The sequence below is a fragment of the Talaromyces rugulosus genome, chromosome VI (genome assembly GCF_013368755.1).
Source record: "Talaromyces rugulosus chromosome VI, complete sequence".
In the NCBI taxonomy this organism is placed as follows: domain Eukaryota; kingdom Fungi; phylum Ascomycota; class Eurotiomycetes; order Eurotiales; family Trichocomaceae; genus Talaromyces; species Talaromyces rugulosus.
Genome location: NC_049566.1, coordinates 1,091,684 through 1,117,573, shown reverse-complemented (window position 1 = coordinate 1,117,573; position 25,890 = coordinate 1,091,684). Strand labels below are relative to the sequence as shown.

Genomic DNA, 25,890 nt, shown 5'->3' with positions numbered 1-25,890 from the left:
GTTAAGAATACACTCGGAAAAAAGAAAGTCGAACGATAAAAATTACTAGCGCTTCTTGCTCAGCACCTTCGTAATTGCATGTCGAATGATCGTGCCAGCCTTTTCGACTTCTCGCTTGCTCAGGCCCGTTGTCAGGCAGACCTTGAGCGCCGGCAGGACGTGCTGCTTCGGCTCGACATTGTCAGGCAGAGACTTTAATCGAGTAATGAGAACACCATTTGCCAATGTCTGTGGTTTGTCTGTTAGCAAGGTGAGATAGCAAAGGAAAGGGAATAAAAACGCACCTCATCAACAACATCCTGGAGCAAGGACTGTTGGTCCTCAACGGACAGTCTTCTAGATGAAACCACCTCTGGCTTAATTGCCAAAATCATGATCGGATTCTCAGGCGCGCTTGTGCAGTATACCCAGTCACTGCGCGGGTCGATCTGAGACCACATCGTTTTGATGTTGGATCTAAGCTGAACGAAAAGGTCCGAATTGCTTTGCATCATAGTGATAGTCTCACTCGCGGTAGTCGACAACAAAGCGGGGAGAGCGGCAGAGAAGGTATATGCCGATGCCGAAATCCTCTGGTGGTGCACGATTTCTTCGCTTCCAGCACAGAAGCCGCCACCTGCAATGACAGGGCCGGCCAAAGAACCAACAATCATATCAATTTCAGTAGGGTCGACATTCTGGTGCTCAGTGACACCCCTTCCGTTGCGACCCAAGACTCCAAAGGACCAGGTCTCGTCCAAAAGAAGGCGGAACTTGTACTTGAATTTCAGTTCGACCTGTTTAAAGGGTCAGCATCTCTTTCGACACAAAAGGCGGCGGCGGCTGTTCCACTTACAACTCTGGGAAGGTCTATCATATCACCATAAGATTCAAAGAGACCTTCGGTGATAATAAACCGACGGGTCAATGGCTTCCGCGCTTGCTCCCGAGTCACCTTTTCCAGCACACGCTCGAGATCTTCCATATCGTTGTGTTCGTACCATCGCACAGTACTGCGCGAAATCTGAATACCCTTGCGAATCGCGTAACTGACTCCCTTGTCGGCCACAATGATGTCTCCACGCTTTGAAAAGGCGGGGATAACACTGGAAACGGTCGAAAAGGCCTGTGCATAAATGATACACGCCGCTGTTCCCAAAAAGGCCGCGACGTCTGCTTCGGTCTTCATGTGCACATCTTGGGTACCGTAGAAACCCGGAGGTCCACAGGGACCAACACCATACGTGCGTAGCGTCTGAATCGCCTTTTCCTTGAGCGTTTCGTTGGAGGTAAAATTGTAAAAGTTATAAGAGGCGAGGTTGGTAACGGTGCGGCCGTTGGACAATTTCACCTTGGGACCGGTTGGTCTGGTTGTCACGGGAAACGTCAGTAATGAACAAATCTTCCCTGCTTCCTTTTTTAAAACCTACCCTACAATGACTGTTCTCTTCTCGACCTCATTTCTTTCCAGAGCGGTAGGACTGGCCACAAGGGGCTCCGGGGTCCAATCGTCGACGAGATCGTCAATCTCTTCTTCGGAAAGTTTCACAATACCGGGTTTGGTAGAGTACTTGGGCGCAAGAAGGTAGCGAACAGCAAACAAGAAGAGGAACAGTTCCACTGCCGAACGAACGGGGTCGTTTTGGTAACTAGATTTAACGTAACGGAGAAAGATGGCGGAACCAGGCACGCGATGAAACAAACTGGACAGTGCTTCCAGGGAGTCCGCGAGGACCTGTTGCGTTTCATAGACTTCCATCATTGCATTTCCCACGGCAATGCGAAGATTTCGAGAGATTATGCAGATTGACAAGTGGACAATTATCGGAAGGGGCGGGACTTTCTAATAAGATACGGGATAATTGTCACGTGACCCCGACAGTCTAAAAATATGTTATAAATCGATTCAGCTCGAGTGACCGGCCCCTACACGGGTCCTGATCATGTAGGGGCCAGTTAATTTTTGACAGATTACGACTTCTAAGGAGCCTAAAAAAACTGTTTGGAGAATGTTTTGTAAACAAGAATCTTCGTATAATAACAAGTCTATCTTCAATGAGTGCTTCCGTGAACAGGTTTAAAAAGTACAGCCGCGTCAAAGACAGGGTAGAACATTTTAAGCCTGATATCCAATAAAAACAACCAGCCAACACCATCAACAAAGCAAAAAAAGCACACAAATGTAATTATTCGTAATAGAGAATAAAACTGAAAAGGGATACAAGGCTGAAGTAATAGTAATCCCCGGGTGAATCGAGTGGGACATCGTCCCGGCATTGAGACATTTGTACAGCTGTAAAAAGAGATTGGAGAAAACGAAAGAACAAAAGATGCCATTACAAAACAAACATCATCTTCGCACCGGCAGTACTTGTGCTGGTGCTTTGTGTCCAGAGCTCATTGACAGGAATGCTCGCGGCACCGGTGTTGTCACCAGGAAGGTTGTTACCAGTCTTGCCGGTCCAAGTATCATTGTTTGCGCCGTTGTTGTCCAGAGGCTGCATGAGTCCCGACAAAAGGCTGTTACTAGAAAGTTTTTTCTCGAAGGAGCTCATGTCAATGTGCGACCGGGCGATGAGAGGACCGGCAACGAGAAGGACGAAGATAACAAGCAAAAAGAAGTACATAATCGCATAACGGATAACGCGGCGTTTACGAAGCTTAGATTGCTTCAAAGAATAAATAGGCGGACGGATTTGACGACTAGATAATTCATTAGTAGAACTCTTTTTGAAGAAAGCTAATGAGAGCGGGTGCTTACCTGGGACGGAGCCAGAAAAGAATGACCGAATGGAACTTGTCGACGTATGGAATGGAAAGAGCCGGAAGCATCAAGAAAAGAAGGACATGGCCCAAGACAAAGTCGGCAGCAAAATAGCCAAGTTCCGTGATCTTACAGAGGAACTCACGGCCGGGTTGGGACATCGAGTGCCAACCCATGTTGTACCATTTTCCTGTCCACCAAGCAATGTTGGATTGGTCATGCTTCATTTCTCTGGTCAATGCGAGAGAAATAATCAATTTGTACACAAATCGTTGAATGGCAGCCATAGCAATCATTCCTAAGACGCAGCGAGGGAAGTTAAATTCTTCCAAAAAGAACATGACCTCAAATACCACGAGAAGAATGACGACAGCAACACCATGGGCGATGGCAGCGAGGACAGCTCCAAATTTCTTACAGCACATACTCAAAAGCGGACCCATGCAGCAAGCCATTCCAAACATGGCACCCGCAACACCAGCATTGACAGCAATGGGGGCAAGAGCGACGATACCAACGCGAAGCAAGGACGACGTGTGTTTGTTGTTGCTGTCTGGTTTTACACCGGTTCGGGCATTGATGTAAAGGTAGGGAACCAAGGTCACAGCAACCAAAACAAGCGGGCCAAGGACTTCGGTGAAGAAAATATTGGTAATACGAGCACGTGGAACATCACCCGATAGCTTCTCTGAAGGTGAACCTAGAACTTTACGCTTATATCCGGTGATCCTGGTACGGGAGAGTCGACAGAAACCAATCCAGGAGAAGCTGTGAGACCTTGAGTTACCACGAGAGAGCCATCTGAGATAGTCACGGTAGTCGATGAAGAAATCGTGCCAGGCGAACTGATGTGGGTTGAAAAGGAACGGCGAGATGCACAACGCCAAAAGGGAAACCCAGAACCAAATCAAAGCCGCCGTCCACATTGTACTGGTGGCGAAGAGAAGCATAAGCAGAGAGCGAGCTCCGAGGTAAATAGACGGACCAGCGAATCGAGAGTAAAGGAGGCCAAAGGGAATGCGAGCAGTGGCGAAACCACGACCAGTAGCGATGTATCGGGCACCTCCATATGAAAGATCCTGCTGAATGGAATTGGCGTAAATCTGGCAGACAAACACTTCGAACATGAATGACAAAGAGCCAAATTGCTTAGCAAGACGAGTGGCTGCGCGCCAGAAACCTCTTTCGGTCAGTTCCTGGACGACTAGAGGAACGAAGGAGATAAAGAACACGATGAAGATAGAAACGATACAACGGTTGACCCAGTTCGTGATGGGGACCAGATTAGAACAACCCGTCGGCAACAAGGGATCAGTGATCGGAACATCAGAGTTGTAATGGCAAAGGATAGTCTCATGGCGTAAGGCACCCAAGTTAATCATGGTAATCATGAACATTTGCACCGACAACATGATGAACATGTTGTTAATGTGGAACCCAGGGTGAGCGTAGTAGAAAGAGAGGAACCGATCCAGAGGAAGCTGGGTGCCAAGATAATAGTATTCACGAGACAACATCTGTTCTCCCATACCAGTACCAATCTTTGTAGTAAAGTTGAGAATGGAGCCGAAACCTAAATCACGACCTTTACCACATTGGAAGTACTCGCAGTGTTTGATCCTACCACCACGGAGAATTGCGTTCATACCAGCGTAGATATCTTCGTTGAGGTGGAGACCTTTCTGAGCCTTTGAGACACCACCACGTGTAGTCATGAAAATACCGTTCAAGAAATCAGGATGGCCGTAGTGAAGTTTGCCTCCAATCTCGGCCAGGGTACGAGCGAAAAGTGTTCCAAAAGTCTGTTCCTTACCAGCGGCAACGTCACCGAGGATACCGATGTTCTCGGAGAAAATGTATTCACGGGCACCAAGAATAGCGACAGGGTTTGAGTTGGCAGTGGGGAGACCAGGAGTGTAGGGGGACACATTGTCAGTGGTCATCTCCTCAAACTCAGCAAGGACGCTTCGAATCTTCAAGCACTCTTCGAGATAGTTGTCTTGATTGGCATCGATGAGTTGGATGTATTCACCGCGGTAGAAGATGATAGAGTGATTCTGGTTGTCAGATTTGCCGTCACCGAGAATGGGGTTTCCTGAGAGCTGGACACGGAACTTGGGCTTGCGCATTCCATTTTCCAAAAGTTCAGAGTGACCATCAATCAGAGCGGAGTACAGTTTTGGTTCTTCGCCTTCGGTTTCAGGAATCTCTTCATCCAGGTAAGCAATTTGTAGGTCGGGATAGGCACGAAGGAGGAACTCGGTGTTTTCTCGCTCTTCTTTGTTAAACTTGGCATATCTTTGCATGGAAACACAAATCTTGAACTTGCGACGAGCCATTCTCTCCAATTCTCGTTCAAGCTTGTCGGAGTTGCCACCGAACATTTGGACGACTTCTGGGTTCTCCACACGGTACAAAAGCTTGATGGCACGGCTGTAATTCATGAAGCCGGAGATGGTACGATACAAGGTTTGAGAACGGAGAGAAGCCCAGATACGAGTGCGAAGGGTGTACTCAGGAGCGGCAGACTTGAAACCAATGCAATAGAAGGGCAGGTCATCAATTTTGCTCTTGGCGGCATCCTTCTCGTTTTTATCATATTCACCATTGAACTGAGAGGTTTCGTCTGCGAGTATCTTGGTATCCTTGACAAAGCAATCCCATTCGTGTGGATGTAGCTGCTTGAGGTATTCAAGCATGGTCACTCGGGAGTACGGTTCATCTTCACGAATAATCTCACGCAACGAAAGCAGTATTTTTTCACTGTAGTGGGGAATCAAAACTGTGAACGTTGGCATGTTGTCGACTGGAAGAGGCTCTGGGATAGGAGTTGAAAGCGACTGGGCGAAGAAAGAAATACGACGCTCAGCTTCACTCTGGGCCGGGAAAAACTCGGTCTTGAAAGAATGATCTTCTTGAGAGACGAAGAAGGTCGGTGCGCGTAGGGTTCGCTTTCCTTCCTGTTCCGACGGCACCTGGTGGTAAAGAAGCTTTTGGACGTGGTCGATGGCCAACAAGTGCTCTCGATACATGGAAATAACAATGGCGTTCCAAACTTGTGAGATAAGGACCTTAGGTTTGTACTTTATTTCCATATCCGTTGTGGCCAGAACCTTGGAGTAAATTCGCTTAGGTAGACGGGAGAAAATGTTCCTCCAAGGACTCCAGATGGACACACCCAAGTAGAAGGATCTAGCGACAGAGAAGACGGTGTTCAAGATAATGTACCAAAGGTAACTATCCAGGAAGAACAGTGTCAAGTCGGTGAAAAACATAAGACCAAGAAGAATCTGAGGCTGGGCTTTGCAGAGGCTTTCGGGGATGTAGGTGTCACCAAGACAGTGACGAATTTTCATCGGAGACAGAATACGAATAGGATCCTTGAACGACAGGGTAAGGAAGAAGTAGGATTCAACCAATTTGGCAGCAAAGACACACACCCACAGGCCATACGACATCCACATGCCGTTGCCAGTCAATTTAGGGAAACTGGCAGTAAATGTCTGGCTAGCAACGTACTGTCTGGTATTCTTCTTCATGTAGCTCCCGAAAAGCCCACCAAGAGGCATAATGGAGAAGAAAAAGAATGTTGCTAGAGCGATGAAGAATTGGACTATACCGAGAACATAGGCGATAGTGTCACGGCCATTTTTAGAAACTCCGAAGACGTACACACTAGGACCAACATTGACAGCGAAGACAGCAAGAAGGAACAGAAGGCGTTTGGTCAGGTGCTGAGCACCAGCCCACTTTCGCGGAACGTACGCCCATTCAGCGCAAGTCGCAAAGATTTGGATGAGGGAAGAAATACCGCCACCAAGGGCGACGGCAGACCAAACGTAGGAACCAGGGGGCTGGGTGTCTTTCTGCTGTTGATAGTCTTTGGTATAGAGTGCCTTGGAGTTATAAGCGGTGAAGAACCAGAAGGCTCCCAAATGAATAACCCAGATTCGGTTGAAGTTGGTAACCATATGGAACCAGGATCGCGTCTCCTTGTAGGTTTTGAAGAAGACTTTTTTCCAGTTGACGTCCTTGAGTTTATCCCATCGCTCAGCTGCAGGGATATCCACCAGTCTAGTCTTGTCTTCTAGGATGATTCTCTCAATGCCTTCCGGATACCAGAAAAGCTGGTTTATATCGTCATAGCCGATGATCTTGTTATGATCACGTTCGCGACGAACATATTTGCCCTCAAGAATCTCGTAACCTTGGTCGCGAAGATATTGATAAATAGGTGTGATGACATTGTTGAGATAGCTGCCTTCTTCAATCGGCTCGACCCGGTTTTGACACTCTGGCGAGTTCAAGTAGTCGTCGGCACATTTGAAGATGAAGCACAAACACTCGGGGGTAAATCGGACTTGGTTGGCCTCGCCCCAACAGAGCAGGTACAGGGCGATTTGGCGGACGCGCTCATGTTGAGACATGCGGTTCATGCGCGATTTCCAGCGGTACTCTGCCGCCTCCAAACTGTTGTCTCCTTCCATTGCGTCCAGAGTAGCCTCCTCATTCTCGGGGTTTTGCTGTGCTGCCTTCTTTGCAGCCTTACGAGCCTTCCTTGTCCTCCGGTTGCCTTTGCCCAAAGTCATGTTGGCAAACCCGACGGCATCGTCGAGATCCAAGTGGGCGGCAAAATACCAGCGACGGTAGTTCGCATTGTCACCACCAATATAGTCGGCATGCAGGGAGAGGAGAGCTTGGTTGGGAGTCATACGAGAGGCACGAGAGTCCAGCAAAGTCATCAAATGGTCGAACATGTTCCTCATGCTGTCTCGCTGGAAACCGAACTTGTTGACCAGGTCGAGGAAAATATCCTCGATTTCCTCTTTCGACAAAGGAATTTGGGCATCCGAAGCCCAGGCTGGGTATGGTTCACGAGAGCGTTGACCAGCTGGAAGGGCGTTTCCGTACTCCATTCCGTACACAGGAGTCGATGCACCAGATGAACGGTTTCCGCCGTACGAAATCTGCGAAGACGGGGGTCGGTAGCCGTATCCATTGCCTCCCATCTGGCTATCGTTGTAGCTGTTGTAGCGTTCGTCACCACGGCCATAGTAGTCCATGTCAGCAGCGCGGGCAGTCTCAGATCTCATGGTAAAGTCGCTGAATGTTTCCGAGTCCTCTTCGGATTCTCCGTTGCGGCGGCGACCACGTCCACCTTGGGCGTAGTCTCCCTGTCCACCGTGACCCTGATCGTAGTATTGGTCATTGTAGTAATTATCGTGGCCGCCGCCACCACCCTCGTAATAGCCTCCTCCACCTTGGTGCTCGCCATAGTAGCCACTAAGCCAGAATCAGTCAGTTACACACTATTGTTCGGTAATTGGTGGTCACTCACCTTTGGTCGTAGTAGCCATCCCCATAGTGAGAATAGTCATTCTGATCATAATAACTGCCATGTTCGTCTTGGTAGTAGCCATCGCCATGAGCAGCATCACCATGAGCCGCATCGCCGTGGGGCTGGTGGCCCTGGTGGCTATAGCCCTCATCGTAATGGCCCTGGCCTTGGTTGTAGCCAGACATCGTTGCAATCTATGTTGTACAAATAATACAATGCCTGGGGGAGTCAGTTAGCTGAGGTGGCTCCCAACCCGTGGTTCGTTGGTGCCGAGTAAACTCACCTTTTTAAACTTCCATGAAACCGATTGGTAATGGCGAAAAAGGGATACAAATACAATTTTTAAGTTGGTCGTAGGGTCATTCGCTGATGAAACAAATGCAATCGAACAATCACTCTCTCCGGAAGTAGAGAGGGAGGGGAGAAAAACTATCGTCACGACCAGGTGACTTGGTAATCTTTTCGAACGCTGGCGTATTAACACAATTACAAACTTCGTAAATTTTATTTTTTTTCGGGTTTTTTGTTGAGAAAAACGTTTCAGACAAACGGCGCGTCGTAATCACAGCGATTGCAGAAAAGATGCGTCAAGCAAGTGTCGAGTCTCCGTGAACGAACGAGGGAGGTCGAGGAAAGTCGTGTCGCGGCGGGCAGGCAGTCAGTCAGACCCGACCGAGCGAGAAATAAAAACTGAGATGTTCCCGCGTTGGCGATCCTGCCTTTCTTCGACCGTGATAAAGAAAGAGGGGCTGGAGGGAAGGACCGGGTGGTGGTGAGGTCCTCAACAGTAGGGGGCAATGGTTGTAGGAAGAAAAGAGCGTCGGGGGAAAGAGAAGAAGGGTGGAAAAGGGAGGAAATCGTGGTCGTACGGGGGGGGAAGGAAGGAAGGAAGTGGGAGGGCCTGCTGGCCTCTCTGTTACTGGGCCGTTATTTTGGGCAGTGCCCGTAACGGCGTAATACAGTCAAGCCGCAGCAAGGCTTGCTTGCACACCACCTCCAACAATGCAATAATACCACGGAAATACCAACCCAGGTGCGTGGTTGTTGCGGGCCGCTGGGGATGATCTTGGCCTAGTACGGTTAGTAGCACACTAGGACGACCTATCACCACGCACTAGCCTAATCTCACGATCAAGAAATAGAATACACAAGTAGAGAAAACTATACCTGGTGTGACGGCTGATTACGGTCCCCTGGCTGGCATGTGGGCTGTTCTGGTACTGCCTGTTACAGCCATGAAAGGCTCGACCGATCGGTGACTGGTTAGCTGCGGGACCCGCAGCGGGGCTCGCCGAGAATACTGCACCATGATTGGGTATTTCCCAGGTTTGGATCGGGCCCCCACCTGCACCCGGTCATTGGCTGGTATGGCAGTGGAGCCAGGGGCATTACCGTCGCGACAGCCAATCTTACGCCGGCCGTGCCGGTAAGACCCCCCGGGTACGCCGGGTGCGCCAAACACTGTGTGGCCAGCCCCTGAGACAACGCTCCACTGCGGTGGCGAGTACTGACTCCACTACTGCCACGTCCATGGATTCATCCTTGTTTTTGATACAATAAGAGTTCCAGCATCGTGTTCTTTTTTTTCCGTATTATTATTATTATGATGTATTGATAGTCATGCGTATCAATTACTGGACGAAAATCTTCAATGCTTAGCAACGCTTCCACAAAGTGGTTCCTGCGGTATGCAGGGGTGGCATCACCCATGCGACCGCATAGTTCGCGAGATGACCCATCAACCAATACCCCATCCACGCCTCGGCATTTAGGACCAGATACTCTCTGTCCAGAATATACGTACCTGTGCAGTTGGATTCCAGCCTCGCTGCGATTGCAACCTTGTCCTTTGCGAAAGAACTCCTCGCTGCGTCATGAGTCCATGGAGTGAATAGTAACGACCGACCAGGCCGAGTAAGCAGAGGCGTGTCCAGTGTCCACTGGTGGCGCAGTGCATTCGGCCATAGGGCAGCTAGTCGTGTTTTTCTGGTTTTTTTCTCGGTACGCGAACGCGTATGTGTGTATTATTAAACAATCCTTAACTATTTTATTTTTACATTAGATCTAGATCAAACCCTTATTTCCATTCCGTCGTGCGAGTTACTCGCAAGCATTAATATTATTATCATCATTATTATTATTTAATCACACCGCAACGCAATACCTTTTACAGCTTCTTACTTTGTTTTTTTTTTCCTATGCTATCTTGATCGATTAGAATCACAGCGCTTCCATTGGCGCCAGGCGATGTGTGGCTGTGTCTTCACTAACTCCGTAAGAAGTCCGAGGCAGTCCTCGCTAGTCCAGCGTATTAATAATAATAATGCAAAAAAAATTTTAATCCAACCACCATCTGATCTGACAGCCTCAACGTCGGCTAGGTTCTGGCCCGGAAAAGGGGGAGGCGGCGGATCCCTAACCTTGACATGAAACAAGCCGAATGCAACTAACTAATACTAATATTAGATGATTATGCACTTGTGAGTAAGGCGACGTCAATTTCTGTGGTCAGTTAACAGCTTTTGCATTGCGGTTTTTTGCTGCTTTGTCTGGAGACTTTATATACTATTCGAAGTACTATGTGGAGACATGTATCAATAGATCTATGTCGGTGCTACAATCGGCATCACGGATAAGTTGTATTTCAAGTATGATATGTCAGCCTGCGCCTTTGGGGTCCAATCATGCCGTGTCAGTGAATTGCAATGTTGTCATGTTTTCTACCACCGTGTTGACTATATTATTTTTACTGATTATAAAAGTCTAATATATCAATCAAGTTTAAATAAGTATTTAACTTTTACACAATAAAATAATGGCGAGAAAGACAAAGCTATATATATATCTACATATAAGATCAACGTTGAGACTTAAGGATTTTAAGGACAATAAGTTTGTAGATTTTAATATCTGCCTTCTAGCCATTTTAGAAAACAAGAATAGTTATAAAATAAACAAATAAGAGAATATCAAAGATATATATTGGAAAGTTCAGTTATCAGTCATAAAATTCAATGCGCAAAACTGAGTATTTACCAGTGTAGCTAATTGACTTTATTGTCCGGCTTGATTCCTAGGCCGCTAGACACATTGCCCGTAAAGCAGTATTCTGCAAACGCAAGACTGAAGACTATAGTATTTTCTGTATATTCAATCGAACTCCTTTTCCACCCTGAAAAGTCAAAAGTGCCTCTGAAAATGTCCGCTAAGCCCAGAGCTTGCCTAGCAGCCTGGATTGTACTTGAAGTTGAGCCAGTATGGGGCCGATTCAATGGAAACACATCCCCAAAAAGAAGCAGCTTTCTATCATAGAAAAATGCTTTTGGTGCAGCACAACCTCCGATAACGGAAATAAACGGATCGGTTGTCCTTCCGAGAAGTTCTGCAAAGAGTTTTGTGAGAGTAGCTGTACCGCGGTCACGCTTTTTGGCCCATACGCTCGGTTGTATTTTTCCCCTTGGGATTGTTGTACCCAGAAGTATCGATGAAAATTTCTCCTCGATTTCTGTGTAAATTTCTGGGAGGTGAGAGATCGTTGTCGTTGGACGACTTTTTTCATTGTTACATCGACGATCGGAGATGATGGTGAGTTAGTTTCCAGTTCTCATTGTAGGGTTACTAATATTTTCTACTAATTTCTTTATGGCCATGTCCAAGGGAGGCTCGGGTACCTTTATTCCTTTGGTCGTTGAACAGGGCAATTATCACGGAGTGAAAGACTTTCTTCTGGTACGAATCCGATCACTGGTTTCTCTCTAGCAAGGTCTCTATTCTCTCATTCTGTAAACTCAACAGATAATGACTACGTAGTATAATCTTGGCCACCGAATAAAAAGGCCTTTGGTCCATTGTGCAGTCCTATCTCTCCCTTGTACCTCCAACATATAATATCTATGTTATAGATTAGAATATATTATTGTTTCCCTTAATATACATATACATATATATAGATAGATATTTGTTTTAGATAGTATTAAATAGAAATAGAATGACAGGCATAGGCTCAATACCCTATATCAGGACAAAGCTGTCGTCAGTCTTGTCTAGTAAACAAATATCTTAATCTCTTTTAGTTTGTTTTATCATTTAATCGCGTACTATGACACATAGTTGCTATAGCTAGTTAAAGAAAATTGCACACCTTTTAGAGGATAGGTCTCTCTAGGGAGTCGGGACTGTTCTGATTTAGCTAAACAATAATATTATAACAGAACTTTATTAGCAATTAGGGTTGGGACGTCCCATGGAACCCGGGCAGCGTAGGGCCGTCCCGACCAGTTGCCCCGCCAACGAGGTCCGATAAACACTTCAACGGACGCTCTACGACTACCGACTTTCAATACTCTTCACCAGCACAACCGCATTAAATCGAACGTCGTTTATATAACTTGAAAACAACAAGCCCAAGACTATCAAATCTTTAAATTGCGGACACCACAACTACAAAACATGGCGAGGTTGAACGCATCCAACCCCGTTGGTCAATATGGGCGTCGTCCCAACATGACCAAATCACCATCTTCACTATTCTCCAAAACCGCACACTCTCCACTGAGACCAAAGCCAAAGACAAAAACGACAACTGCAAACCTCGACTTCAAGATCTTTGAAGATGCACAGTCAGCAGACGACGAGGCGGAAGAATCCCACGCCGGATCGCAGACCACAACGCCGGCAGTACCGCTGAAACTAGCACATGCCAATTCAATCACATCTGGCCTCTCCAAATGCGCATCGCAAGACAGCTCTTCTTCTGCGTCTAATCGGTCCAGACGAAGCTCTAGTGACGAAGACGAAAGCTCTGACAAAGAGAACCTATTCATCGAAGACGAAGCAGAAGAGGCATCCGAAGAAGAGGAAGAGCCCGAAGAGGAAAGGAACATCGAAGGATACACAGAACGCGAAGAGTTTGATAGCCCGCAGCCCTCTCTGGTGGATAGGCAGATACCCAGATACATGCGCTACAGAGAGCCAGAGGCCGAAGCCGACTCGGATACACAGTCGGAGCGTAGCGCTGACGATGAGGAGGGATATAGTTCGCTCGATGGTTTTATTGTCAGCGACAACGATATTAGCTACCAAAACTCTGACTCTGATCTACCAGATGACAACGAAGGAGAAGAGGAGGAGGAGGAGGTGAAACCACCATCACCAAAGCCCCTGCGACGGAGGCTGTTGAGGGGGCGCAAACCTCGAGAATCTGGAATCAACTTGGAAGAGCTATCGATTTCCGAGGAAGGCCCCACCGAAAACTCACCAAAGGCCTCTCCGTCTCACACTCCCTCGGAAGACAAACATTCTCCGCAGGTCACTTCGAGCTTTACACGGCTGTTGCCAGATAGTCATGGTGAGAAAGAAACAGCCCGACCAAAGAACGAGCAAGTGAAGAGAAGTCCGCTGCGCGAAAGTATCAACTCACTGTATGTTTGATATCCCTCTGCCCAAGAAGAAACCCAACTCACACTTGACCAGGCCATCGATATCAGACTCTCCCACAAAGAAGCGTCTTGACAGACGAATGGAGACCCCGCCTCCCAGCCCCTCGAAGGTTGCGCTTCCTTCACCATCCAAGACCAATTACCGAATCCCTCCTTCGCCCCATCGCCAGAGCTCTGATGCCTTTTGGAGCCAAGACACCACAAACTCCTGGAACGACCAATGGTCACCCCCAAAGAAAAACACCAAAGGCAGAGCATTGGAGCGTCTACTTGCCGAACTTGAAATTGGCCTAGAAGAGGATTCATCTATAAACAGCACTAGATCGAGCACAACCGGCATTAGGTCGAAGGAAAGCACACCAGAGATGACGGTCAAAACCCCAAGTAAAACAGCCATCAAAAAAGCCGAAGTAGCTCAGAGAAAAGAAGTTGCTGCCCGCAAAAAGGCATTTGATGACAGAAAGACAGCCCTTGCACAAGACTTTCTCACCACACTTGACGAAATAGTCTCAGGCGGGCAGGTCAAGAACCTCGCCGGACAAACAGGAGGCATTAAGGTCATATGGAGCAAGACACTACGAAACACAGCTGGACGTGCAAACTGGAAGCGCGAAAAGATCAACCAACCAGACAGGCAGGCCCAATACGTGCACCATGCCTCCATCGAACTTGCTGAGCGTATTATCGATGACGAAGACCGACTTTTGAACACGCTCGCTCACGAATACTGCCATCTAGCCAACTTTATGATCTCTGGCGTTCGCAATCAACCCCATGGTGCAAGCTTCAAGGCATGGGGTTCCAAATGTACCGACGCAGTGAGGCAACACCCCGAGTACAAAAACTACCCCGTGGAAGTCACCACGAAACATTCCTACAAGATTGACTACAAATACGTCTGGATCTGTGTCGATTGTGGTAACGAGTACGGCAGACATTCTAGGAGCATAGATCCTACTAAGGCGAGATGCTCACTGTGCAAAGGTGGACTGCAACAGATTAAACCTAAGCCGAGAAATGTGTCTCCCAAGAAGAACAACGTCAACGCCGCAACTCAGAGTGTCGACAAGATTAGTTTGGATTAATCAGCTGATTGATGCTGGGAGTACATTAGAACGCAGATGCAGATCTTCTCTTGTATGATGTTTGGCTATTTGGGACGATTGTGTTGAAAACACATTCTTTGTAATAATATTGATGACCGAGAGTTTCACATGTTCTGGAAATAACATCTCCGATACCTGAATATATCATGTATCTTCATAATCACATACTACGCCCCTACTGAAGTTTTCTCTAAATTTGAAGTTGTAGCATGGCACCCTGTAACAGACTTGTCAAATCCAAGCATTGCATTTCGTATATAGTACATGATTAAATCAAAAAGCCATTCTTAGGTCAGCTCTATGTGTACATATGCATTCGACACAAAGAACGTTAAAAACCGAAGGTCTTTCCCGTAATTGCAAATAGGGAGAAATCTAGACTGACATAGGAGAGTGAAGAAATAGGCGAGTGTCGAGTGCATAGTGCATAATAGTAACAGTAATCAAACAACGGAAATCCCGATTTTCCTTCACTGGCTCTTGGTAGGCTCGGATTTGGCCCCTGGCTTTTCAAATTGAACTTTACCGCCTTGGACAGTAGCGATGGATTGGCTGACGCCCTTGATCTCCTGGGTTAATTCATCGACTGTTCGCGACGGAACCGGGGCTTGTGAGACGGCTTCTTCGGCGGCTTTTTGATAGTCGCTTTTCTGCGCAGCAGATGCGCTGTCTTCGAGTTTGTTGGCAGCATTCAATGTGGTTCCCGCGGGCGTGTCGGCTATTTCATTGACTTCTCGGTCGGACAGAATATCGCGTACACGAGTGGCACGAGTCTGTACGAGCAGGGTCGCTGGGCCATCAAATTGTAGGAAGAGCTAATGCAGTATGTTAGCTTGTGGGTGATGTGTATGTACGTGGAGATAGCTCACTCTGTCACCCCAGATCGTCCTCCGAGCCCATGTCCGAACGTTGTGCAAAATCCTCATCGACGTTTTCCAAGTGTCCGAGGCGGTCAGGTCCCGCAAGTACCGGGATTTCAGAAGAAACTCTGGGACTTGCATGCCGGGGATTTGGAACCGTAGCGATGTCGACTTGAAACGATATGGCTGCGGCGGCGTGGTCGATATCGTGTATGCGAGAACATTGCTGCGAATCGCTGTCAGTGGACAGTTAATGGTCTCGCTGGGGCAACCAACCTAGGATGCGCAATGTATTGTTCTCCTGCCTTCAGCTCTATCGAGTAGACCTGTCCTCTTCCGACGAGAGCGAGCAGTCCTCGGCCGGTGACTTGTGAGCTACCCCAGTGCACCACGCTCTGCGGCCCCGGTGTTAGAAAATAGCACGAATACCTTGAATGGAAGGACAAGCACGAACCAGATTTGTGTTGATCCTCGGTCGGATAGATAGCGAATGACCGGTCCATGCGAGCAAGGCTCGTCTCTGAGCTACCATCCAATCAACCGTCCCATCCAGATGGACTACCGAGAACGACGTTGCGGGCGATTGCACCGATACTAAAGCTTGAACCGGGGTAGGAGAAGATATCTAGACGTAATTAGCCTGTTGAATGTCACCTTAAGATATTCTGCACACCTTCTGGTATAAGAAAGGGATCCCGACGACTGCCCTTCGGAACGGTTCGAGAACGCTCAACGTCGAGATGACCTAGTGTCCATTTGTCACTAAACATGGTCCGCAGTATCTAGAAATAGAAGAAATACATTGTCTGGTTTCCCACTAAGCCCCACCAAGGTACCCCTTCGAGTGTATAGGTTCTGCGACGCGGAAAGAGAGACCGAAAGTAGCGAGTATGGAGTACCGACGACGTTGAACTTGGCATCTGGCGCGCATTGTCTGTCAGTAAAGGCCACCCCAGAGTCACGGATACAAGCTTACCGGCAGAGGCAGCGCTGTCAGGCGTGCTGGAGATGGGCAAATCAACTCCATTGACGGTGGTTGATTGCCCCCGGGGCGCGGCCTTGACCTGGATGCTTCTTACGCCGTGTCGAAGTATAGGCTGGCAGCGGAACAGAGAGCATCCATTGGCCCTGCTAAGAGCCGTCGCACCCTTGTGTAGAGTGAGGCTCATGGCAATGGCAGGATCATGAGCGCGAAGGCAGAGAGAAGCGAGCGATGGCAGAGAAAACGAAGCTCTACGTCAGTGTTTGCTATCATCACCGTTCGCTCTTTCCGTTATTTTTCGGCTCAGTCGGGCTAGCCTAGCCTAGCCCAGCGCCAAGCTCCGGGCCAATCCAGACACCTCGTGTGGGGGGACCGCGGGCAATCACGACATTTGAAGCTGCATATTGTTACTCCCTCATGGACTGCATCCGACACCCCTTTCTGTCGTCAGGCTGAGAGGAAGTGTTTTTCTTATTCTTCGTCGCCAACCGCGCACGCCATCTGTCGAGCAAGCAAGAGCCCCGAAAATTCCTCGCTACGGATCAAATCGCCGAATGCGGAGCGGATGAAACCCCCCACCGACGCCATAGATCCCAAACTCATGCTGTTTTGAAGCTCGAATCGAACGCCTGGAACGTATACTCAGCTGGAAGTGGCCGGTCGGTGGTTCTAGAAATATGATGCTTCAAGCTGCGAGGTCACCTTGCGCGCACTTGCCGCATCTCCGTGCAAATTTCCACCTTCGATCGCAGCAGACCTTCGTGCTGAACCGGAGCCGAATATGCGCCTTTACTACAGGAAGTCGACTCTGGAGGGAGCAGAAACCTGCCCAGCCGTCTCAGCTGCCGCAGTCACCAGCTGAACTTGCTCCTCAACCAGGAAGCACGCGCCATGCAACTAAAAAACCAGCCGCTGCGAATCAGCCGGAGAAGAAGGGTGGTTTTCTGAGCGAAGCCACTGTGACAAATAAGGAGCAAAGAAATGCAGACTGGGCTATAATGAAGGAAATGGCAAAATATCTTTGGCCAAAGGTAGAGTGGTCGTACTAGATTTCTCAACGTTCCTAACAGTAAGCAGGATGACTGGGGCACGAAGCTGCGTGTCGGCTCAGCGCTTACCTTACTTATTGGAGCAAAGGTATGGTTTCTATCTTAGCAGAGATGCATGGGGAAAAAAGTGTTTACAATTTTCTACAGATACTCAACGTCGAGGTGCCTTTCTATTTCAAGAATATCGTTGATTCAATGAATATTGACTTTGCCGCCGTCGGAGGCACTGCGTACACTGTCGCCGGGGCTATGATAATTGCATGTTAGTTGGTGTTTTGCTCTTGCCAATGAATTTATCTGACCCAGGGCTCTAGATGGCGCCACTAGAATTGGTGCAACAGTATTCCAGGAACTGAGAAACGCCGTGTTTGCGAGCGTTGCGCAAAAAGCCATTCGAAAAGTCGCAGGAAATGTTTTCAACCACCTTTTGCGCCTGGATTTGAATTTCCACCTGACTCGTCAAACTGGTGGGCTGACCAGAGCTATCGATAGAGGAACCAAGGGAATCAGCTTCCTTTTGACTTCTATGGTCTTCCATGTTTTCCCGACTGCATTAGAGATCTCCATGGTGTGCGGAATTCTGGTATTTTTCTCTTTGATTTCCTTGAATATGTTGGATATAGATTAACTCTTTATAGACCTATCAATATGGTTTCCAATTTGCAGCCATCACGGTGGGGACCATGGTTGCGTATACCGCGTTCACCATCACGACTACAGCGTGGCGAACGAAATTTCGGAAGCAAGCAAATGCTGCAGACAACAAGGGGGCGACAGTAGCAGTTGACTCTTTGATAAATTACGAAGCGGTCAAGTATTTCAACAATGAGGCCTACGAAGGAGCACGATATGACCGCGCACTCAAAGCGTACGAAAATGCGTCTATCAAGGTGACGACGTCTCTTGCATTTTTGAACTCGGGCCAGAACATGATCTTTTCCAGTGCATTAGCGGCCATGATGTACTTGGCCGCAGACGGAGTTGCAACGGGCCAGTTGACAGTGGGAGACCTAGTCATGGTCAATCAACTCGTCTTTCAGCTATCGGTGCCTCTCAATTTCTTGGGATCTGTCTATCGTGAACTGAGACAATCTCTGCTTGACATGGAAACCCTGTTCAATTTGCAAAAGGTCAATGTTACTGTCAAGGAGCAGCCAGACGCCAAGGTCTTGGATCTATCTCGCGGAGGCGAGATTCGCTTTGAGAATGTGACATTTGGATACCATCCTGACCGGCCAATTCTCAAAAACGCCAGCTTTACAGTCCCCGCCGGAGCCAAATTTGCCGTCGTTGGGCCGAGTGGCTGCGGAAAGTCTACGATTCTTAGACTTCTGTTCCGATTCTACGATGTGCAGGAGGGACGCATTCTGATCGATGGGCAAGATGTGCGGGACGTGACATTGGAGAGCCTACGCCAGTCAATTGGCGTGGTGCCTCAAGATACAACCCTTTTCAACGACACGATCGAGCACAATATCCGGTATGGAAAGATCGACTCGACTAGCGAGGAAGTCCAGAAAGCTGCGGAAAGAGCGCACGTGCATGAGCTTATTCAGAGACTCCCCGACGGATACAACACGGCAGTGGGTGAGCGTGGAATGATGATTTCCGGCGGAGAGAAGCAACGACTTGCAGTGTCGCGGCTGATTCTCAAAGACCCGCCGCTACTTTTCTTTGACGAAGCGGTGAGTTGTGAAAATGCATTTGGATATGCTGGGTGAATGCTGATTGATCAAACGTCTAGACCTCGGCCTTGGATACATATACGGAACAGGCGCTTCTACAAAATATCAACAGCATAATCAAAGAGAAGGCACGCACCAGTGTGTTTGTAGCGCATCGGCTACGTACCATCTACGATAGTGACCAGATCCTGGTGCTCAAGGACGGGCATGTCGTCGAGAGCGGCACGCACACCGAATTGCTTGAGCAGAAAGGTGTCTATGCAAACTTATGGCACGGTAAGCGCTCTTTGCTTTTGTTTCTGGTGCCAAATAAATGACTCGTTACTGACGCGATAACGAACAGCTCAAGAAGTGTCTCTCGCACAGGACGTTGACCTGGAACGACAACTCGAAACCGGGCCGGAGTCGGAGGTGCCGGAGGCGTCCGCGCCAACAGACCTGAGCAAGCCAGCCAAATAGACGATAGATGAGTCGGGTTTCTCGCGGTGGGCAGCGCCTTATAGGGCAAGAAGCATAAGCGAGCGAGGTGTTGTTCGCCTGTACATAAATGTATATAGAAGACTGATTTCCTGGGAATATTCATACTGTTCGATAAATCTCCCCACGGTTGCGAAACGAAACCACAGCCATGTCCACAAAGTTTAAATGGCTGCTAGACCAGGTTAACTTCGACGGCGGTTCGTTAGTTCATAATTCACCATGGTTCACTAATGAGGACTGGAGCCGTTTTTCCGGGAGAAGGGAAAACCATGCGGTGCCAGTTTGAAACTAGTTGGCGCCGACCCAATGGGGATTGACTGTTGATGATAACACTGAACGTTCAGGTAGTACAGGTAGTCAGGTACCAGCCTGCCAGGGCGATAGTTAGTATATTATAACATTACCGCTGCTGCTATAGATGGTCGCTCTCGGACTCCTCCGTGCGGGGGGTTGAAGTCGCAATCTGCTTTGTTGCACGTTGAATCCTCCCCCCACCAGCAGCGTATTTACTAGTATTATGAATTATGATCCTAGCTCTGGCGTCGCAATAATATCTCCGATCCTTGGCGTCTGTCGGCAGTTTCACGGCTCGGTCTGGAGTTGATGTTTCTTCGAGAGGCCTGTGGCAGCGGCGTGTTGGTGTCTTGAAGGTGGATGGGATGAAAGAGAATGCAAAGCAGCCGGCTGTTGACTCGCTGCGGCCTTATTATTTAGGGTTTTCTGGCCCCCTTGCATCGTTCTGGTTGCGAGAGCTGACTCGCTGGCGTTGTGGCCGTGCCTCGTGGGCGTGGAGAGAGTGACGGCGGAGAGCACTGGCCGTCTCGCCGTGTCGCTAGCAACAAGACGGCCCGCTAGAACCAGGCTAGGCCGATCTAGACATCCGCATCCCCTGGAAATTGGGAAATTGCTCTTCTCTCTCTCTCTCTCTCTCTCTTACTCCATAAGTTAGTTAGTTGCTGCAGCGATATCCTGCTGTCCCCTCATTCGACCGTCGTGCTTTCGTCCTTCCTTATTCTGCTAGTATATATGCGTGCAATTGATGTCGTGACTGGCCTAGTGCGATCCTCTCTGCAATTGATCTCTTCTTCGCTCGCCCAGCCTCGTGTGTCTGCAAGATCCATGTAATCGATCCATTGGGACTACTACCAGCCTCACAGACTGTGCGATCTTGTCTGCTCCCTTACTACAGGTAGCCTTCTTCCCTACTCTCGACCGTGATGATCCATGTGCTGACCGACATCCTTAGCTTTACCACCGTCTTTCTCTCAAGCTACCAGCCCCTACGTTTCTTCCACTCGCTGCCGGCCTTTGTGAGGCCTATACCAGTACTGGCCGGCTATATACCTCCCGATATACAAAATCTTCATCCACAATCATGGGGTTTCTAGACAGGCTACAGAGCAGTAAGCCCTCCAAGCCACGAGCAGCTCCTTAACTGTCACCAAACTAACTGCTTTGCGTTTGTGCAGGGCTCGAAGTCTATCGCCTCGAGCAACGATACACACGGCGACGGCAACGTGCCACGCTATTCAACGACGCACAATACGTGGACGGCGAGTACGTGTACACCAGCCCGTCGCCAACCTCACCAGCCGGAAGCATGTCCAAGAACTCCACCGGCAGTAACTGGCGGCCTTCTGCCTGGGGCCGATCCACCTCTGATTCCCGATAAAGAAGTTTACGATTTATGTCCAAAAGTTATCGGTGTATATATTTCCGATTCTCGAGGCACGTGCCGAAAGCTGGATCGGCCCTGGCCCCTCGGCCTTGTGAACTAGTACTTCAATTGGGTCATCCGACATGGTCCTTGTTACCGGTTTTACCCTTGATGCACTCCCCAAGGCTCACTCTTTATATCTGATTTCATATCATGTCTATATATCTATATATCTTCATTTTACACATACATACCTTGACTAATCGATGGAATATGCTTCTTTCTGTTTATATACAGTACCTCGGCGGCTCTCCGTACTTATACTTGGATTTCTCGAGTAGCATGTCACATAAGAACAACAAACAGCCCAGAATATATCTTCCTGGAGTAACCAAACAATTTGATATTCTCGTGTAACCGGGGACCACGCGTCACCTAAACAACCCGCATTGAATTCGGCTTCAACATATAACAACGTGAGGCCGATATCCAACTTGTATGCATGTTCTCTCAACAATAGACTAATGAGAGCTATCACAGGTGACGTGCTCCGCTCGAACCCGTTAGTCCACATGCTTCTTGTTGTGGTGGTTGTTGTTGTTGCATCAGACCCCGCACCTGTCTGCGGGCCAAACATCCCATGTTCATAACCATCTCTTTTCCATCATATTTCTCCAGAAACCAGCATGGGAAAAAGAAGGATACGTTTCAATCCAGCAGTTTCCTCTTTTGAAGCAGAGCCTCAACTCTCCGTGGTATCACTTTCTGCCGTGAAATGGAAGGCCAACATTGTTGGCAGCAGGCTGAAGCTGAAAGCGCCTGTGCGGGGTAGTAGTACTTTCCTATCATCGTCTGGCCCAACACCACCTTCGAGGAAAAACCGGCTCTTTCAAACATAAGTGGCGTGGTTTATCGTCACTTGACAGGTTCCTTTGGTCCCAAGGCCCACGAAAAATCACATAACCGTGCCGCAAATGGTGTAAAGGCCCCCATGTAAGTACTCCTCGTCCCGAACATGCGGCTCAACTCGTTTATTTAAAGGCTGGCTGACCCTTCTTCTCAACTCGAAAGAAATATCTCACCCTTGGTCCGCACCTATTCCTCTCTCCCCCCGAGAGCAGTCGCAGTGGTAGAACGAGCTTGTTTCGCCCATATCAGGCTGGCTCACCTCCTCCCCCTTCGCCGCTTAGTCATCCGTTACTTTTGCTGCCTGCGAGTTTAAGACCAGAAACGCCTTGAACACCGTGGGGGAAACCGGAGAGGCGATGCTCCCGGCTCTTCGTGATGGATCTCCCTCCCTCCGTGTTGTGCACCTCGTTACACCAGGTCGCCCTGGCGCGCAAGTCAAGTCGCCCATGAAGCCACAGCCTACGTCGGTGCCGAATCCGTCACCGCGCCCGGTTTTGAGAGGATGTGGGCAGAGGAAGGGCAAGAAAGCATAGCCACAGGACAGGCTCTTTTGGGCGAATCTGTGGTCCGCCGGGTTGACCAAGTGTGTGATCAAATGTGCCTTACTACAGTGTCGACCTATGACCTTCCACAATGTGGTGGCCAGGGTAAAGCCTCGTCGCCCTCACCGTTGCCCTCGCCGTTGTTCGCAGGCATTGCTATGATGCTATCGCTCGCCTGGTAGCGCCCAAGGTTGATACTTGTGCGACGTGGTATACTATTTAAAGCTGCATCGATGGAATGTCTTTTGTCACTGCAAATCGCATGTATACTCTCAATCAGTGAAAACCATCTGATATACCCTCTAGTAAGTTTGGACTCTCTCTCGATGCAGTTGTTCGGGATTAACATTTTTTATTATGCTAGTCTTCGATTCAATATGGCTTTCGTCTTGAAAAACATGGCTGCTCGTGGTGCAAAAAACAACATCGTCGCTAAGCAGCTCGCTGAAGAATGGACTTTTGGTCTACAGAATAATCCTCTATACGACGAAGAAGAAAAAAAATGGTTCTGTTGTGATTGTGGAGATGGACCGCATCCTTTGTGGCAGGATCATTGTGCATCATGTCAACTTGAGAAATGCAGCCGTTGCAAGGTGGAAAGCCACCCAAAACCACGAAAATAGGGGACAGGCAATTTTCTTCTCGACTCGCTTCGCCGGCTGTCCCCTACTCAGTCCCTGACGATATTCTTTCCCGCCCTTTTACGCTTCCCATGCTTCGCTTCTACGCTTCCCATGTTTCTACACTTCCCCATGGCCTTTGCTCTTCAGCAAGTGATTCCGGTTATGAATGTCTTATTTGAAATATTTTTGTCTTGCAAGAGCGTGTTATAGATAGATTATTCCGGTTCGGACCCTTAATATCATTTTATTACTATTGATAACCATACCACTATGTCTGCAAACGAGAACAAATTGACAAAGACAACTTCCTCTCCCTAGTTACCAGCATCGGCCAGCTCCGAACCCCGATCCTCACCACACTGAGGGGTGAGTCATGGACGCGAATAGCTTGATGGTTGATTGACGCAAGCGCCCCAGCACATGCATGCGGGGCAAAAGAGCCGCAATGCCTGGCTCCGCCTCAATCCATCTATGCATGGCGATATAATTTATCACCACGATCAGCACTCGCTTGGAGAATCCAGTCATAATTTTCTTTCTCCTTTCTTTTCTTTTTCTTTTTATATGAAATATGAATGTTTCGGTGATGCCATCAGCTGCAGGCTTGAATCTAGGCAGCGATCGGTTATTTGCGGGGTCCCCGTAAAAATGCCTTGCAAGGCAGACACTGCATCTTTGCTTTTTTTTCTTCTTCTCTAAAAGCGAAATAGAATAGAATAGAATAGAAAAGTAAAATAAAGAAGAAGAAAAAATCAAAGGGAAAACGCGGAGATGTATCCGTGTTCTGCCTCATAGGCAATATACCTTGTTGATAACAGTCACTTAGCTGCGCAGTGCCTGCTTGGGATCCTTGCAAGTGCAGGGAACCTATCAAACACCTGCAGCAGCTCTTGAACTGCTGGGGTAGCGATAATCGAACCCATTGTCGCTGATGTCATAGACTAATCGCATTACATTTTAAAAATTTTTTCCAGGCAAACACGCTCTTATTCCGTCGCCCGGAAAACGGTGGCTATTTGCATCATTGATCATGTTATCCCGTAACTATGCAGAATTTGCAGATTGCATCATTATTCGCTGCATTAGCCATCAGATGACTTTGTGCCCTAGCCCTGGGCCCTTAATCGCCTAAACGGGTAAATCCGGATTCTTCCCGATACGGAAAGTATTGTTTCCTGGCCGCCTGATTTCGATGAAATGGCAGCAGCCAAGCATTGTTTTTCTTCTTCTTCTTCTTCTTTTTTCTCTCTCACTTTGAAGTAGGGAAGTTAAAAAATGAATAAATTTAAAATGAAATAAAATCGGCGGGTGAAAGGCGAATGAACGGCGGGAATTGGAGACGTTTGAAGATCGGTGGCCCGAGGCGCATTTAGTTGCATATCAGAACAAGCATGCTGGCATTTCGATTGGATCTTTGATTTAATGAAGTTACGCGTCCCTGTCACCACCCATGTACAAGAGAAAAATTTTTTTTTTTTCTTTTATAGCTGCAGTTTATTTGTCCAGCTCACCGATCAAAAATTGTATTGCGGCAAGGCTTCCTAACCGGGTGAAACCAAGGCATGTATCATGAATTAGGTGCAAAACACAGCTCAGGTCTGTCTCCTTTCCCCCCTGTTTGAGTTTTTTTATTTCCCACACAGCCTCCACTATCCTGTTGCCCGTCTGCTTCATTTTGTTACAGATGAGTAAACAAACGCCCCGCGCCTTAATAACTAATGAGCGGGTTCTTTGCCCCGGCGCAACGGCAAGGTTTTAGTCTACTACTGTGGCTATGAAGCAGACTAGATCATCTGCAACTGGGATCTCTGCTGGGATTACAGTGTGCGCGATAACCAGCTTAATTTGTTAGATATTATTATTACTGTTATTATGATCTCTTTAAAACATTGGTTATTGGTTTGTCTGGTCTGCATAAGAATATTACATGTAGTAAATCGGTACGGTATTGTAACGGACTAACGAGTGTGCCCCGGTTGACAGCGCCCACTTGCCCTGCTCGCCCGTCCTTTTGCCAGGGTGGAAAAGGCGCTCAATTTGAGGTGTTTATTTGAGAGTTCTTCTTTCGTCTACGAACTGAACAGAATGAAAGAGAAAGAAGTTATATTATTTGGTCCTCAATGTTCGATGTAACGGCAATGATTGCCCCGGCGTACGATGTAGGACTAGCGCAGTTTCTCTAGGTTCGGTGCCTCGATGCCTTCTAGCCCTAAAATGATCCACCGCAGGCAAACACGGCCCTGGCAGGCTAGGCAGACTCGCAGCGCTTGACTCTGTTAACAGGTATAATACAGTCATTTTATGATGTTCTTGTGGCTCCTTGCTTCTGGGCTCTCTGATTGGCCCGCTCGAGGGTGTTTGCCTGGACAAGGCGCATACAGAGTCCCATGACTGCCTGCTTTAGAAGGCATTTTGGTATGCATTTATTCACTGCTGTGGTCCTGTCTGCCTGACGGGCTAGATTGATCTTCTGGGCGA

At 48.2% G+C, this 25,890-nt stretch overlaps 6 protein-coding genes across 6 annotated transcripts; 3 read left to right on the top strand and 3 right to left on the bottom strand.

The window, feature by feature from the left end:
* Positions 1-45: 45 nt before the first annotated feature.
* Positions 46-1,741, bottom strand: TRUGW13939_10738 (uncharacterized protein; the record flags this gene model as incomplete). Its single annotated transcript, XM_035493848.1, has 4 exons — positions 46-228; positions 285-776; positions 836-1,346; positions 1,410-1,741. 4 exons carry the CDS (start codon positions 1,739-1,741, stop codon positions 46-48), a joined length of 1,518 nt encoding a protein of 505 aa, XP_035349741.1.
* A 574-nt stretch (positions 1,742-2,315) lies between these two features.
* On the bottom strand, positions 2,316-8,266 carry TRUGW13939_10737 (uncharacterized protein; the record flags this gene model as incomplete). The annotated part of the gene is made up of 3 exons (XM_035493847.1): positions 2,316-2,682; positions 2,741-8,026; positions 8,082-8,266. The coding sequence occupies 3 exons, from the start codon at positions 8,264-8,266 to the stop codon at positions 2,316-2,318; spliced, it is 5,838 nt and encodes a 1,945-aa protein (XP_035349740.1).
* A 4,264-nt stretch (positions 8,267-12,530) lies between these two features.
* On the top strand, positions 12,531-14,604 carry TRUGW13939_10736 (uncharacterized protein; the record flags this gene model as incomplete). The annotated part of the gene is made up of 2 exons (XM_035493846.1): positions 12,531-13,501; positions 13,554-14,604. 2 exons carry the CDS (start codon positions 12,531-12,533, stop codon positions 14,602-14,604), a joined length of 2,022 nt encoding a protein of 673 aa, XP_035349739.1.
* A 491-nt stretch (positions 14,605-15,095) lies between these two features.
* On the bottom strand, positions 15,096-16,654 carry TRUGW13939_10735 (uncharacterized protein; the record flags this gene model as incomplete). The annotated part of the gene is made up of 7 exons (XM_035493845.1): positions 15,096-15,440; positions 15,495-15,711; positions 15,762-15,880; positions 15,940-16,110; positions 16,159-16,230; positions 16,287-16,405; positions 16,462-16,654. The coding sequence occupies 7 exons, from the start codon at positions 16,652-16,654 to the stop codon at positions 15,096-15,098; spliced, it is 1,236 nt and encodes a 411-aa protein (XP_035349738.1).
* Positions 16,655-17,144: 490 nt separating this feature from the next.
* Positions 17,145-19,660, top strand: TRUGW13939_10734 (uncharacterized protein; the record flags this gene model as incomplete). The annotated part of the gene is made up of 7 exons (XM_035493844.1): positions 17,145-17,498; positions 17,545-17,604; positions 17,664-17,778; positions 17,831-18,099; positions 18,155-19,201; positions 19,261-19,477; positions 19,545-19,660. 7 exons carry the CDS (start codon positions 17,145-17,147, stop codon positions 19,658-19,660), a joined length of 2,178 nt encoding a protein of 725 aa, XP_035349737.1.
* Positions 19,661-21,056: 1,396 nt separating this feature from the next.
* On the top strand, positions 21,057-21,353 carry TRUGW13939_10733 (uncharacterized protein; the record flags this gene model as incomplete). The annotated part of the gene is made up of 2 exons (XM_035493843.1): positions 21,057-21,084; positions 21,151-21,353. The coding sequence occupies 2 exons, from the start codon at positions 21,057-21,059 to the stop codon at positions 21,351-21,353; spliced, it is 231 nt and encodes a 76-aa protein (XP_035349736.1).
* Between the last annotated feature and the right edge of the window lie 4,537 nt (positions 21,354-25,890).